General features: G+C 31.6%; 2 protein-coding genes and 1 long non-coding RNA gene across 6 annotated transcripts; 2 read left to right on the top strand and 1 right to left on the bottom strand.

Moving 5' to 3' along the window:
• Nucleotides 1-911: 911 nt before the first annotated feature.
• LOC107359251 (putative transporter slc-17.2) lies at nucleotides 912-3,620 on the bottom strand. Its single transcript, XM_015925732.3, has 5 exons — nucleotides 3,291-3,620; nucleotides 2,508-3,056; nucleotides 2,097-2,379; nucleotides 1,590-1,831; nucleotides 912-1,480 (listed from the first exon to the last, which is right to left on the bottom strand). Exons 1-5 carry the CDS (start codon nucleotides 3,525-3,527, stop codon nucleotides 1,280-1,282), a joined length of 1,512 nt encoding a protein of 503 aa, XP_015781218.1. The 5' UTR covers nucleotides 3,528-3,620; the 3' UTR covers nucleotides 912-1,279.
• On the top strand, nucleotides 2,323-3,576 carry LOC149094750 (uncharacterized). The gene is made up of 2 exons (XR_016197963.1): nucleotides 2,323-2,464; nucleotides 2,528-3,576. It is a non-coding gene; the product is annotated as an uncharacterized LOC149094750 (long non-coding RNA).
• Nucleotides 3,621-6,810: 3,190 nt separating the features above from the next.
• Nucleotides 6,811-14,767, top strand: LOC107359284 (F-box only protein 25). 4 transcript variants are annotated; one of them, XM_015925768.3, is made up of 6 exons: nucleotides 6,811-7,437; nucleotides 11,163-11,566; nucleotides 12,408-12,583; nucleotides 13,039-13,301; nucleotides 13,373-13,445; nucleotides 14,124-14,767. In XM_015925768.3, the coding sequence occupies exons 1-6, from the start codon at nucleotides 7,307-7,309 to the stop codon at nucleotides 14,280-14,282; spliced, it is 1,206 nt and encodes a 401-aa protein (XP_015781254.2). In that variant the 5' UTR covers nucleotides 6,811-7,306; the 3' UTR covers nucleotides 14,283-14,767. The 4 variants fall into 4 exon arrangements, with proteins under 4 accessions (XP_015781254.2, XP_015781255.2, XP_089122440.1 ...); XM_015925769.3 differs by having other exon boundaries at nucleotides 11,166-11,566; XM_089266314.1 differs by lacking the exon at nucleotides 6,811-7,437 and adding an exon at nucleotides 10,575-10,628.
• Nucleotides 14,768-15,366: the final 599 nt, after the last annotated feature.

Here is a 15,366-nt window from a genome sequence, read left to right on the forward strand (position 1 = left end):
TCTACCAAAGATCGAACTTATCAGTTTATCAGAAAATGTAAAGTTTCATTTCACAGTCTAAGTGCATTTTCTAGTTAACCATTGAAAATAACATCTGGAAAATGAGTTTCATGGAAAAAGCTGCTTCCATAATTGAGCAAAAAGTGATCGAAGTTTAAACTTCGAACTCGATTTTCTTGAAAACTGTCGATCGGAGACATTTTTTGGTAGCACGAATGGACTCAATTTTTATGTTCTTACAAATGAACAGAGTCTAAATCTCAAGAAATTAGACTTTACCCACTTTTATGTCGATTTGTGCATAAATGTTACAATCATGTTAACTTTGTCTAACAAGAAAGCTAAAGAGTTACAACAACAAACATTGCGTTTGGTTAATTTAGTTTCTGTTGATTCCTAATCAAAAGACATCTTGATGATCGACCTGCAAATTTAAATCAGAAAAACATCTCAGAACCTCCAGATTATCTTCAAAAATCGAATCGCTCGGAATTAAACATTTGAATCAAATTAAATTTAAATCAAAATCTATTTAATATTGAAATGTAATTGCAAGTTGGACAATCGTTTTGACCATCATTCCATTTCATTATCATTTATAACCTAATAACAGGATACCAAAGAAATCTAATTCCTTTAATAATCAATATTCTTCAAACTATTGGCTAAACTATTCCGCTAATTGAAAATTATGTGAACTCAAATGCAATTGCTATCAGTGGATGTTATTTTGCTATACGACTTTTGCATTTTCAATGATCGACAAAGAATACAATAAAATTTAGAAAATCGAGGTTGCTGAATCTGGAACTAATTTTGAAATAAGCGAAATTAAAAAATGTTCATAAATTAAGTTATTAGCTTTTATTGCGTGCATTTAAGATTGAAGTTTATTGAATCAGTCACTCAGATACATTGGGAAATAAATTTTATTTATGAAATAGGGTTGAGGTGATGAATTACATTTTGATATAGACATGAAGGACATTTCAAGTGAGTATCGTACATACTAACTATTCGAGTTTTTTTGCATTTACAGTTTGAATTAAGATGTTCAAAACCTGAACAAGATAATACATTGAATGTCTTGAGTTTGATATGTTTGATCGAATGCTTGGTCGATTTTTGAGCCTAACTTATGATTTTTCGTTCAATAGTAACTCCTGTTTAGGATTTTTAACATATTTCTAACTTGGGGTTATCCCTCAGATCAAGCTCAATGAGCATAAAATTTATATTATGATTTTAATTGGTCATGAATCAGTGTAATGAGATAGAATTAGACTTTTGAAGATATATCGTATGTTTTTTTGTCTTTTGATCTAGATTTTTCTTCTTTTTCATCTGAGGTTTCTTTGGTTTGAATTGTTCCCCATGGTTGAGGCTCAGCTGTTGCGAAAAATAAGAATGCAAAGAATCCGATGAGCTGGAGGCCAGCAAATGTATAGAAAGTCTTATTCCATAGACTCGCAGATTGTACCTGTTGATTCAAGAAAATAAACGAGTTATTACATAAATAAACATGATACATGAATGTTGTTTAATCCAACATGATCTTGTTTTTAAATAAGAATGAATATTGTACTTACTTGATCACCAAGTATTGCAGCCGTTATAATCGGAGCAATGAAACCTGAAGCACAACCAAGCGTATTGGCAAAGCCATAAGTTGTCCCAACAAGATGAGGAGCCATTTCTGGAATTATCGGGGTATCACCTCCAACAGTAAAGCCCATAAAGAACATACTCAGGATAAGAACAATTACAATGAGATCGGATCGATCACCCAAACTTGGTATAATGAAGATACATAGGCTGGTGCCCAGCAAAGCTGTGGAAGAAAAAAAGAGTCATTAAAAGCATTTAGTGACACCATTAAGGATTTAGATTTAACATCTTCAAGGTAAGATTCTTCCACCATCTAATGAATCTCATTAGTTTCTGATAAATAGATCAGTAGAAATTTATATTTCAGGTTCATCTTCACAGGTAGAGGTGAATATGAACTCAAATGGTGAATTGGACTGTCTTACAAGTGAACAAGTTAGCTTTTCGTCATTTGAATGTAAAAATAAAAATAAAAATTTAAGACTTACCGATTGATTCGAAAACTTTTCTCGTAACTGTTTTCGTTAGCCATTTTTTGTTAATTACATATCTAGATGCTGGACCAGTAATCAATTGGGTTGAACAGATAGCCACATACAATAGTGAATTGATGACTCCATTACCCTTTAGCTTGTAACCAAGGACGGTTTCCATGTAAACTGGTATCTTAGAGTTTATTGCGTAATAAATTAATCCATTGATACCACGACTTATCATAACTGACCATAAAGGTAAAGAGGTGAGCAGACTTTTCCATGGTGTTTTATTGATCTGTGATCCAACAAAAAAGGAAATTCCGTGAAGGATTTCATTAACCTAAACAAGTGCAAGCTTGAATGTTGCTTGACTATGATAGGTAAGTTAAGGAAATTAGGCGAAATGGTGAGCTTATAATTTACTTTTGTTTTGACTGTTTTAGAGCTGTTCACATGTGCAATCATCTCTTTCTCAGCTGGTGATACCCAACGATTGGTTGATGGGTCAAGTGTTATGGCAACGACCCAGAAGACGATGAAGATGATATTGACTGCGGCAACTGTGTAAAAAGCTGAAGGCCAGCCACCAACAAATCCCGAATCACACAACCAAGCTGTTAAAGGCATGATAATAACTATACCAAAATTGGAGCCAACCTGGATGAAACTCTGAGCAACAGCTATTTCTCCAGGAGATAACCAACGTTCCACCAAGATGAAACATGAAGGAAACAAGACTCCATGAGCTAAACCCAGGGCCATACGAATAGCAATAAAGTAGAAGATTCCATATTCAGCAAGAATTGGTGACAAGAATGAACAAATTGAAGCTATAATCTGGGAAGCGGTCAACAAGTGAACAGCATTGAATTTGTCTGTCAGGATACCAGAGATTATCTGGGCTGATGTGTATGTGTAAAAGTAAGCACCGAGGACGAAACCTTGATCTCTTTGATCCCAATTGAATTTTATCTATCACCAAAGGAAAAAAGAAAACAATTATCAAGTTATGGTTGCATTGTCTTTTCAATGTTAATGTCAGGAACAAAGGCAGCTTACTCAACTGACTTTTATTGTTAACCAAAGCATTTTGATTATCAAAATAAATCAACTGATAAACTTGACTTCAATTCATGAGAATTCAATATTGACAGGATTTTCTTCTGCTGCTTGTAAATACAATTCATATTGAGTCTATTTTCTTACCTCACTTTGGACCATTGTTGAATTGGAGTCAATGGATGCTGGTGACTCTTCATTGACCATGGCCAATATAGCAAAATTGAGCACATTTCTGACGGAAAAACTGATTGCAGAAACAGCAAACATGAAAAAGATGACCAAGTAACGGAACGGAATGCATGGTTGCTTCTGGAGACGCTTTGAAATGTTGGAAACATTTGACAGCTTGATGGACAAAGACTCACGGACACTTAAAGTCATCTTTACTGGTTAAGAAATTTGTCAATGTGAATAGTTGACAATGCAAAAAGTTTGCAAAAATCTGGAAACAATGAAAAGGCAACTTCTAGGATTGTGAAACCCGAACTCATCTGGCTTCAGACTTCATCCTTAAATATGTAGCCAGATTTGCAGCCCACAATGGGTGGCTCGATATAAAGATAACGAGAGAGAGCCAATTGGTATTAAAAGGGATTCCTAGAAGAATACAATTTAAAGAACAAACGAGTATCAGAGTGAAGCACTGAAGCAAAGATAAAGATTAATTAGTTTTTTTTACGTCACTTTAATCATAATTACTATGATTCAAAATTTCACATTTATACACAATAAGAATATGTCCAGATAAACAACCATAGCTTGTTGGTTCACCCTTAGCAGTTGACTTATCAGTACTGGTCGATGATCATAATTGTGACAATGGTATCGTATGATGACAATCACAAGATGTTTGGCGCTGAAAGCTATCTTCTGTTAATATTGAATCAAATTGAAAATATGAAATACAAATCAAAATGCGCGCTGGAAAGGTTAAAGTAAACAACTTAACCAAATCTTTGGGAATCTTCATTTTTATACTCAAATTACTCTGTTTACCAGATTTCATTATAATCTTGGCAGAATAATTAAAACTGGTTCAAACCGTTTCATTACCAGTATTAACATGCACGAATCAAGTTGTAATATGAAATTTGTTCTCATTACCATCATAACAAATACTCTAACAAGTGTAAGTGCGGAAATAATATCAGGGAAACCCTCTAATACTGAATGTATAAAATATTAGTCAATTAATTTTTTGTCGATGATTAACACCATTATTGCCGTTACAAGTGTATTGATACAATAAATACAATAGTGACAATAAGATTAAGCATAGGTGAATGGGTTAGAAAAGGGTTAAACTGGTTATTGCCATTGGACTATTAATTTAATACGCATATTATGCTGGTCTTGATGGTGATCAGCTATTGATGGTAACAAATTTAATCATCACTTAATTATAGTGCACCTTTTAAATAATTTAGCTAATGAATATGGATTTGTAATGAAAAATATGAGTTGATGTTAAAACAATCCTCTTTGCAATGATTCAAGTAAGACGTATTTCCACAGACAATAAAGTAATATAGATATTCTCAGCGTGAAGTTAATTGCTATTATGTTTGAGTTGCATTAATCAACAGCTAGATAGAACTGGTTCGACTATCTAACTCGCTTTGATTATTAACAATCTAGTTAATCTGTTTAAAATAATCATAACAATAACACATTGTCTTCAAAATCAACAATAATGGCAAAAAAGACAAAATCGATTGTAAAGATTCGTCTTTATACATTGTAAGTATTTACAATGACTACAAGTTGGTAACAATTTAAAGATGAACTCGATTGCTTGAATTGATATCATTTTACTCAAATTCTCCTAATTTTTAATCAATTGCGGCATGATTTACATCAAACCTACTGAGGGATACTTCATAGGTAGAAAAAATAGAAGATAACTTGATCAAAATATCATTATATTTGTTAACCTCATAAGAAATATCACGAAATTATCTTCTTGCTGATGGAAAATCAGTTAACTTTGACCTATTAAAGATTTAAGTCTAGATTATTGTTGATCCAGTGGTTGAAATTAGGTCCATCGGTTGATTGCAATTCCGTTGGCTTTGATCTGGAAGAATAGACTCTCAGGATAAAATAAAAGCTTCTCATTATTCATCTCTATAAGCGCTTGTGTTAAGAATTCTGATCGTCTTCTTGGAAAAATGACCAAACCAGAATCCAGTCAGTGCTCAGTTATAACTTAACTGTTCAATGCACCAATGGTTAACCATGAGTTGTGGAAACAAAACCAAAGCGCTTGTATGGCCTTAATAAAAAGCTGAATTTATATGAATTGTCATTAACAGTCGATCTGTTAGCCAGTTAAATTACGATTGATGTCAGTTGAAACAAATCCATGTCATGGATTCCATGAGCCATTGGCAATAAACACGCACAAAGTTCTTGCTCAACCCAGCAATAATGTCACCTGATCTCACATTGTCAGTAATTTAAACAATCAAGTCCAACAAAACAGTAGCAAACAAACAGATTTTACTGTTACAGATTAACATTACTGTTACCATCTAGTGAAATATAAATAAACTAATAGTGAATAGAGTTTCTTTTCTTCACCTAACTTGATAAAGAAAAATTAAAACGATTATTGTCTTCATTCCGCTTTTAACTCTAACAAGTTTTAAGATGATTTATCGAGATTATCGTAATCCTAGAAAACTACTCTACTCTTGAGACAAACTATTCCCACTTTTTCATATGTTGATTGAAATTTTTCAAGCTAGTATCATTTGCTACCAGAAAGATGTAATTTTTGGGTTTCTCAGCATTTAAAATTTTGCTAAACCTAGACGCCTGTAAAGTTGAGGATCGTTTCACCCATTTTCATTTGCCCATTGAAATCAGAAATGTGAAAAGTCAATCCTTAGTCCAGTAAACTTGAAAGCTTTTAATGTGCTTTCATCCAACTTGACTTCTGCATTTACCTCAAAGTTGACTTTGATCAAAACCAAAATAAAATAACTTGACTGAAATATTTCTTCTTACCTGACTGAATGGCAATGATTAAAAACTGTGATCCCCGTCATACATGAACCCAAGTGCTGTAACCTGTGTTGCATTAAAGATAGTAACTGTTGGCAAAAATGTAAATTGTTAACAATCAAAATTGAAACTTGTTTAGATTTTAATGTTTCCCATTTCTTCCTCTATTAATGCTCTGCTTTCTTTGCTTTACAACAAATACTGGAAATGAGTCTAACCTTACCTTTTAAAGTACATTCATTTGTCCATCTCATTATCAAGAAATGAAAATTAGATTAAACATTCGCGATCTAATGATTGTTCATTCATTGAATTTGTATTTTCATCACATTACAAAAATCAAATTTCAAGGCAACTTGTTCAAGTCCATCGTTGGCCTTTCCTCATTGATCAATCATTGAGTTTACCAGTTTGAGATGAATCCTGGTTATGGATTGATGTAATTTCAAGTTTCCTTTGTTGACAAATCGTAATCTTGGTGATCATTTGAATGAAAAAAAAGTTTCAATGTTACTAACCCGTTATTTAATGTTGAACCCAAAAAGTAACTGCGCAAGACACTGATTACCATGACGATAATGATGATAAGATGATGCTGAAGATGAAGAAACTAAACTGAAACTGAAATGTTCAACTTGATTCTTAGTTGTTTGCGCAAAGTCAAGTAAGTGTTGTTGTTGATGAAAAAGCAGCTTTAATGTTGTCGTTATGCTTTTCATTGTTTATTTTGTTTTCTTCAACCTAACTACAATTGTCAATCAACTAGGAAACAGTTAATTGATCAACAAGATCAACTGGCATTTTGTACCTTCAAGTGTTTTACCGTTTGTTAACAGTGTTTTTTCATTTGTATCTCGCCTAAATCTCGCCACATATTGTACCGTCTTTTACAACATCTAACATCTGACAACAATAGTCAACAATTAATCAACAAACCATCTTTAATCACAATTGTGCACCTTTCAACTCTGTTGTCAACCAGTTGAACCAGCAATCAGTTTCACTGGAAAATAAAAGCTAAACTTAGCAATTCCTTCATATCAACACAACAAAACCAACCTTAAGTGTTTCAATTGATTGTTTTACTTTGTCTTTGTAATTCTGGATTATTATTGAAAGGTAATTCAAGTTGAATTTTAAATCTTGACCAAATGATGCCCTTTATTGGACAAGATTGGCGTTCCCCTGGTGAACAGTGGGTCAAGACGGATAAAGGTTCATGGGAAAGGCTCAAATTGTTGGAATCAAATCGTCTCTTTGCCCGCGACCGATTCTGTGATCAGTAAGTCAATCATTTAAATATCTGGTTGAAAATTGGTTAAACAATATGTTCACAGTTTTACCAGTTTTCTGGTATTTTAACACCAATCTTTACCAACCTTGTATGGCTAGTTGTCCATCAATTGTCTGGTCTCACTGTTTTTTTCTTGCGCTGGTTTGCAGGAAACGAACGAGGTCGTAGGTTATTTTATTGGGTTTCTAGGTTTAGGTTTAGGTTTGTAAACATTAACCTGCGCAATGTTATCAATCAAACCCAATGAAACCAGAATTGAACCAAAGTTCAAGGCTAAAATAGATTGTGCATGACAATTGTTTTTATCATGTTTCCTATCCAATCTTTTACCTTCTCTTCACTGTTACAGTTGACAGTGAATAGACTCTAAAAATAGGCCAGGTCAGGTCATAGGACGAGACCAACCATTTTTACAGGGTTTTGTGTCATTATTTTATTCTTGTCAGTCAAATGAATCTTGAGGAATGAGCAATTGGGTTTGACAAAAAAGAGACAAACTTTGTCTTTCCAATGATCATCATCTTCATCTTTTTGGTTGATCTTTCTGGTTAGGCAAAAAAAAGAGAGACTGGAATAACATTGAAATGTTGAAGAGCAACAAAAATTGAAGCCTTTAAAAATGGACCCTCTAATAAGCCCTGGAATAGGTCCAATTGAGACTTTGAATGCTTTGTTAATCAACGATTAGATTGATTCAGGTCACTGAGTTTACATTGAATTTTTATCCCAAGTACCAGTAGCCTCTCTCATTATGATTACCTTATTGTTGATCAAATATTGTAGAGAATAGACTATAAGAATCAACAGCAATTTAAATTTTCTTGCATTGTTCTTGTTCAGGTTGAAACAATCAAATTACATGGGTTCACTTTGAACCATAAAGATTAACCAGAAAATTTGAAATGAAAATTGAAGCAAAAAAAATGACTTTTACCATTTTCCTCCTTTGGGTTAACCAATTGAAACAAATTTTCATTTTTAAGCTCAGGTTCAATTGATGATTATCTTGATCACACTTTAAACTGTTATTTCCTAATTGTTTGAAATGATTCGGGTTGAAAGGATTCAGGATTTTCAGTTCTGATAAAAGTGAAAAAAGGATGAAAAAAAACAAAGTCAAATATTGAACCAAAAGTGACCTGGAAAAACTTCAACTGATTTATAAATAAATGTATAAATGTATACATTTAATGATAACTTGGTTAATCTTATAATCATTGGTAACCATCAAGATTAACACTTGATTAACCCAGGTTAAATGTTGTCCATTGATCAATGTTTACCTTAGATCAACACAATTGGTGAAACAATTTGCTTATTACGGAAGCTTTCAACTCATTGTTACCCTTTGATTAACAATTTTAACTCTAATTAACCTGCTAATTACACTAATGGTTCACCGATTAACTAATTGATTATCACTGTCAATCTTTAATTTTCATTTCATTTCCTTATTACAATTGAGATTGACAAAAAATGAACAAAATTATTTTACATTAATTTTAAGGGAAACAATCAATGGAAACAATTTAACAAAATTTAATCAAAAATTGTTACACTTGCATGAATTAACTAACAATTTAAATTGCAATTTCAATGAAAAGGTTTTGGGTTAAATCTTGAGCTTACCCAAAATTGGATATCTTTAGGTGACTTTTGTCAACTAACAAACCAGAAATTACCATTTCCTTGACTTTCCAATTGCAATTGATTAGTTGATTTAATTAAAGAATTGATTGTTTCAAAAGAACTTGAAATGATTAAAGATCAAATTCGTTAATTGAATCAACATTAAATGATTAACTGATTGGTAAAATTAGATTTACTTTCAGTTTCTGGTTCAACTGTAGTTTTAAGGGTAAAAAATGGGTTTTTGGAAGCAAGTCTTAAAATGAATCTTTAAAAGTAGTTTTAAAGGTAAACTTTACCTTTTCATGATTGAAGACATTTCATGATTGTTTTGGTTTTATAATTATGTGAACCTTTTCAGGCCACTTTCCAACTGGATTTAAATTGAATGTAAAAAAGAAGTGACATGAAAATGGAAAACATTTTTAGGAATAAAAGTTAATTCTAATTGCGTGTTTTCACCATTATTTTTACCGTTAAACAACCAATTTTATGATCAACACAATTGACTTCCGTAATTGCCATCAAATTGCCATCTTAACCATCTTAATCAAGTTAATAATTTTAAACTATTAAACCTAATAACAACAATCATAATGATTTGCTGGGTAAAGTCAACTAATCGACTCTACTACTGTTTACTGGTTCAAATTGTACTAGTTGAACAATCAAAATTAACTAAATTACATCTTCATCTCATTGTCAATTACAATTCAATTTCCTTATAATCATGTTAATCATTATCATCTTCAAATAATGTAATGTATATATTTATAAACACACTTTGATTACAGTTAAATGTGTCTACTTTTTCGGGTTTCAGGTTAAGGTTTTTTTATTTACAATCAAGGAAATTGGGAGAAATTTATTTTCAGATTTTTCTGTAAATTGTTTACCAAATTGCTGCATTTTGATTGTGATTAACTGATCGGTAAGAAAAAGTACAATTTAATTTACAATTTGTGTACAACTTTGATTTACCAACAAAATTAATCCAAACTGAAATACTTTACCAATTGTAATATCATTTGAAGGCGAAAGTTGATGTTTTATTTTGAGATGTTTTCATCAACCCAAACTGGTAATTATTAACAAATCTCAATTTAGAAACTGTCTTCAAGTAATCTTTTTCAATTAATCAACAAATTAACTCAGTTTTAATTGAGCTTGATTAAGGTGAATCAAGTGAGGATCTGTTTAACTTTAAATCAATTTCTGTTAAACCATTTAATTGTGATTAATTCACTTTTACTTCCTATTTGTCTTGCTATATTAATAATAGCAAATCAATGTCTTCAAGGTAATCGTTAATTTGTAATGTATTTTTGCAATCAAATCACTGTAATTGAATCAATTGTTTCTCTGTTATTCAATGGCTGTTCACTGATTAATGGATTGACAATGAATGTTGATTACAAATGGATATCTAAAAATTATTGTTTCATTTTCTGGTTAATAGTCTGATAGTCAGCTGATGATTGGAATTGAAAATTTCATTATCATTAACTTGATGTTTAAAATTCAATGTTAAATTGTCTTGTTTATTGTTTGTAAGTCATAATATTGTTCAACCTAAAAATAGGTTTGAAAGTGAAGCATAAAAACAAACCCAATACTGTTTATTGTTGCACCAGTTTATTCATTATAATCTGGTTTTTTTGGGTTCATCTTTTATTTCACTTTCACTTTGGTCTTACTTGTTCAACCTAATCCATCTTCATCATCATTATCGCCCATTACCATCAGTCTTACTGTTAACCCAGAACAACCAAAGTCACCGAAAAAAAGACCAAAATAAACTTCATAATGAATAGGATATTAACATGTTTGAAAGTCATTTTTCTTAATAAACATCTTCGGTTGTTGACCCAAACCAGAGGATTTCCTCGAGTTTATCGTTTAACCTGATTCTTGTAAAATCCATTCATATTGTTTAACCAATGTTCATGTAATTTAATCCAGTAGAAGGTTACTGTTAACCCAATTTCATTGCGATACCCAAAAGCTGTAGAAGCAAAAATAAGACTAAAATATTGTCTCATTTTGATTTTGTGTTAATCTATTTTCTTCTTGATTTTGCTTAGAAGTGGTTTCCACAGTTCAGGAGATTCATCTGGAGATTCTGACTCTGAAAATGAAAGCAATGGAAGTTCAGATGGAAGCAGAATGGATCTTGAAAGTTGCCTTTCCTCATCACCACCAAACTCAACGGACACTTCATTTTCAACAATTAACCGTGAAGATAGTTTATTAAATTGGCAACCTCCTTATTGTCACATAACCCTTAAATCAACCAAAGAAGTTGCTGGTTTCAATACAATTTCAGAAGCTTTTTATCGTTTGGATTTTTGTAATGCAATTAGAGACATACGAAGGTTTAATTATATCTGTAAATTACTTCATCTGTTAATTACTCAAAATTTAACTTCATTGAGTGGAGCAGCAACCAAAGTACTTTTCAATCTACTTGAACAAGTTGCCTGGCAAGGTGAGATGATTTACTTGATTTACATTAATATTGTTTCCCATTGAAAACCATTTAACAATACAATTCATCAATAATCAATAAAGTAATCAGAAAAGGAAAACCAAAACAATCAAATCAATTGATCCATTACATGATCGGTTAACAGTTTTGCTTGCAATGAGTCTAGCTCAGTTTTACCAACAAATTGATTTACAAGCAAAATTTAAACATCAAATGATCATTATCTTGGGTTATATCATTGATCAATCCCTATTATAATTGATTGTAAATCTTGAACGGAATATTGATGTTTGATTCGTACGATTGAGCTATCATTACATTTCAATTGAATGATTGTCTTGAAACAATTTCCACTCTTGTAAAGACTTTTTGTTTATCCTTTTCTGATTTTTTTAACCTTCATTCCTATTCAATTTTCATCATTATTCCAACTACACACTTGAATTTATAGTCTGGTGGTTAAGATTAACTGTATTGTCTGTTGGCACACTATAAGGCTTTCATTAGTTAATCCGGTTTAAGCTTTGAAAGTGACAAAATCTTCCACATAATTTGCATGATAAAATTTAAATTCATTATCAGGCAAACCTTGACATTTTCATTTTTCACTCAACCTAAAAGCCAAAAGAAAACATTATTTCAGCTAAATCAGCTTATCTGGATTGATAAATCTGTAAAGTCTGCCGAGTATTGAGTTAAACTTGGTTACAATATCTAGTTACGGTATCTGGATCATTATCAGTTGATGATCAGATATTGACCGTTGAGTTAACCTTTTTGAATATTCATTATTTTTGTTTCTTTTTTTCAACTTTCATTTTCTTGTTTTTTTTACTTTTAGTGGCGTCTAATCAGCAAAATATTCATGTGCTTCATACTCTACTTCATGATCTGAAAAAGATTATGAGAAAGTATTACTGTTGGGGTCGACCTTTGGGAAGTACACTTTTATGGGAGCAACACTTGCAGACGATCGAGAAGATATGTGAAATGGCAAACACTATTGAAATTAAAGAGGTAAGATTTATTGTTACAATATTTGATTAATCTAGCCAAAGGTTTGACCTTAAATCGCTGGCTGACTATTAAACGACTTTCATTGAATTCCTAGAATAGACTAGCAATATCCATGAGTTTGGACCGATTGAAATCTTGACTTGTCTTGTGATTTGTCATTGCCCTGTTCAAAATTTATGTTTTCACCATCATATGGTCTCATCAATGTTTTATCTTTTGAACTTTTTTTTGGGATTAATCCAGATCTGTAGAGTGTAAAAACATGATTTACTAAAGCTAGTTCAATGTTGTAAGACACCTCTTCCATTAATTAAGTCTGCCTCTCATGATTCTGTCTGATTTTTTGCGTATAATCAAACCTTGCAAATTCAATGTTATGAAATGTAAATAACTTGTTTTTATATTAACTAATCCGTGTTTTTGTTTTGTTTCTTATTCACCTATTTTTAATCTAGCCTGTTAATGATGGAAGCAAACGACTAACTGATCTTCCTGAAGAATTAATTCGTGAGATTTTACTTCGTCTTAGTGATTATAAAGATTTGGTTAATTCTGGTGAAGCATATGATATGATGAATTGTCTTCTCGATGAGCAACACATTTGGAGGCAACTTTGCAAATATCATTTCCCTCGTCAGCAAGTTCGTCAATTATCATTAACCAAAGTAAACTCAGATGGCAAAGTTAACTGGGAACAGATTTTCCACATTCTTAGAAAGTAAGTAGCCATTGTTGATCAACGTCACAATTTAATAAATTTATCTAATTTCTTATTCTCTATTTTTACAGAAAATTTGGCCTGAAAGAGGAATATGCCGATTGTTTATTCTTATGTCGCCATTGTCGTTCACTTTTCTGGAAGGTAAATATCATGAGCTGCTTCAACTAAATTTTGGTCTTATTTAAGATTCCAGCCGTTTTACTGTTAGATGTAAATTTGTGTTCCGTAATTTGTGTTGTAAATTTGACAGTCAAATCGTTCAATGAACAAACTTCTGAATCCCACATTACCAGTTAATCCGAATTGTATTTGAATAATTACATTTAACCTTGGTCGATGTTATCAAGTGACTTTCAATCTGCAGTATTTTCCGTTGACACCTTTGTCTTGAAGACCTACGAATTTCTTTTCATCATGCATTACTAAATTATTCAGAATACGACATTTGGAGCAACCTATTCATATTGTAATCATATCATAACTTATTGCTATTATTATCTGATGGTTACATGCACAAAAAAAGTTTGTCAAACCAAGATAGTAGCTGGTTGGCAATGATCGTAATCACAAGATTTACTGTCAGTTGATTGTCACTTTTTATCCTCAACACTAACAGTATTTAGCACAATTATGATAATCCATTTCATTTGAAAAAATTTTACTTTCCCTTAAACTTTCAAACCAAGAAGGTATCATGTGATGTTCAGGGGTTCATGCAACACTTTACTTTTCATCATTCAACTTGCCCAGTTACAATCTGTTCCAAATCTTATTCTGATATCAGCTTTTAATTAATCTTTTTCATTTCTATTTTCGCAGTCATTTGGCCATCCATGTGTTATTACCCAAGGATCTGTAAACGATAGGGATAAGGAAAACTCGGATGAATCGAGCGATAATCTTAGTGAAAAATATTTCATGGTTCCTCAGCATATTCCTGTTCCTCCTCAATCGTTTCTAAAATTTTTCTCTCTCTAGACTCAACTCAATTGATAAGCTTATGAACAAACTGTAATAACACCAACAAACGAAGCAAAGTGAAATTGGAAAAAAAACTAGCAAACAATTAGATCAACAATTTACTCTCAATTATATATCAAAATGTAAATTATCTTATAATATATTGTTCAACTTCTCCTGTTTCTTGTGACCTCATTTACTACTATTGTCATAAGTAGTATACTAATTAATAATGCTCTTATTGATGATATTTAATATTATTTTTCTTCTCCCCAAACAAAGAAACAACTTCTTTTTACAATTTTGTTTAACATTATGTTGATATTCAAATTACTCGTATATTTTACCTTCTCAATTGTTCATCAACTTTGTCTCGACTAAAATAATTATAATTTACCTGTAAACTACTTTCAAATTAAGTCTCGCTTGTCACAACAAAAACAAATATCTGTTTTTTACTTGTTACCAAAAAATTAAACTGAAAACTATATTTCATAACTAAGAGCAAATTTTGCTTCTCAGTCGATTCATTTGAATGATTTAACACTGTAACCAAAAGTTCAGTTTCACTTTCATGTTCAAAATATCACAACTTTCTTCAAACAGAGCATTTGAATGTTTTTGTCGTGTAAATGTTGAAGAGTAGTTTAAAGGGAACGTTTATGTCCATGTGTATTGGTAGCTGTGACAGCCGTTTCAATGCGTTGTATGAAATCGTAGGTTGAGTTTATGTAAAAGTTATGAAGTTGAAAAATTATGGTTTGTTATGAAATAAATCAGGTCTGAAAACGGAAAATTGAACGGAAACAATCTGCTTGTTTTATTTAAATCATCTGCATATTCGTTTCTTTTTTTCAATAGAAAGCTAATCTATTTTTATTTGAAAAATTCGCAAAAGTTGATTCAAAATCAGACACTCAATTAGATCTAGGACTTAATTAAACCTTACCTCGATGCACAATAACATAACAATTAGCAGTCTATCGCAAAACCAGCCATCAGTGTCAATGAATGCATTCAAAAACCTTTTGATAGTCACATGTCGCCATCTATTATTTTAAATATTCATTGGATGGACTCTTTTGCAAGTTTCTGTCTTAAA

This window comes from Tetranychus urticae, chromosome 1 (assembly GCF_039701765.1).
Source record: "Tetranychus urticae isolate SD_2017Ah chromosome 1, NJAU_TeUrti_SD_1.0, whole genome shotgun sequence".
NCBI classification, from domain to species: Eukaryota; Metazoa; Arthropoda; class Arachnida; order Trombidiformes; family Tetranychidae; genus Tetranychus; species Tetranychus urticae.

Coding starts and splice junctions, on each gene's coding strand:
- LOC107359251 (XM_015925732.3), bottom strand. CDS start 3,527: ATGACTTTAAGTGTCCGTGAGTCTTTGTCCATCAAGCTGTCAAATGTT. Junction 3,057..3,290: donor CAACAATGGTCCAAAGTGAG/GTAAGAAAATAG, acceptor CTTTGGTGATAG/ATAAAATTCAATTGGGATCA. Junction 1,832..2,096: donor AAAAGTTTTCGAATCAATCG/GTAAGTCTTAAA, acceptor TTTCTTCCACAG/CTTTGCTGGGCACCAGCCTA.
- LOC107359284 (XM_015925768.3), top strand. CDS start 7,307: ATGATGCCCTTTATTGGACAAGATTGGCGTTCCCCTGGTGAACAGTGG. Junction 12,584..13,038: donor ACACTATTGAAATTAAAGAG/GTAAGATTTATT, acceptor TTTTTAATCTAG/CCTGTTAATGATGGAAGCAA. Junction 13,446..14,123: donor GTCGTTCACTTTTCTGGAAG/GTAAATATCATG, acceptor CTATTTTCGCAG/TCATTTGGCCATCCATGTGT.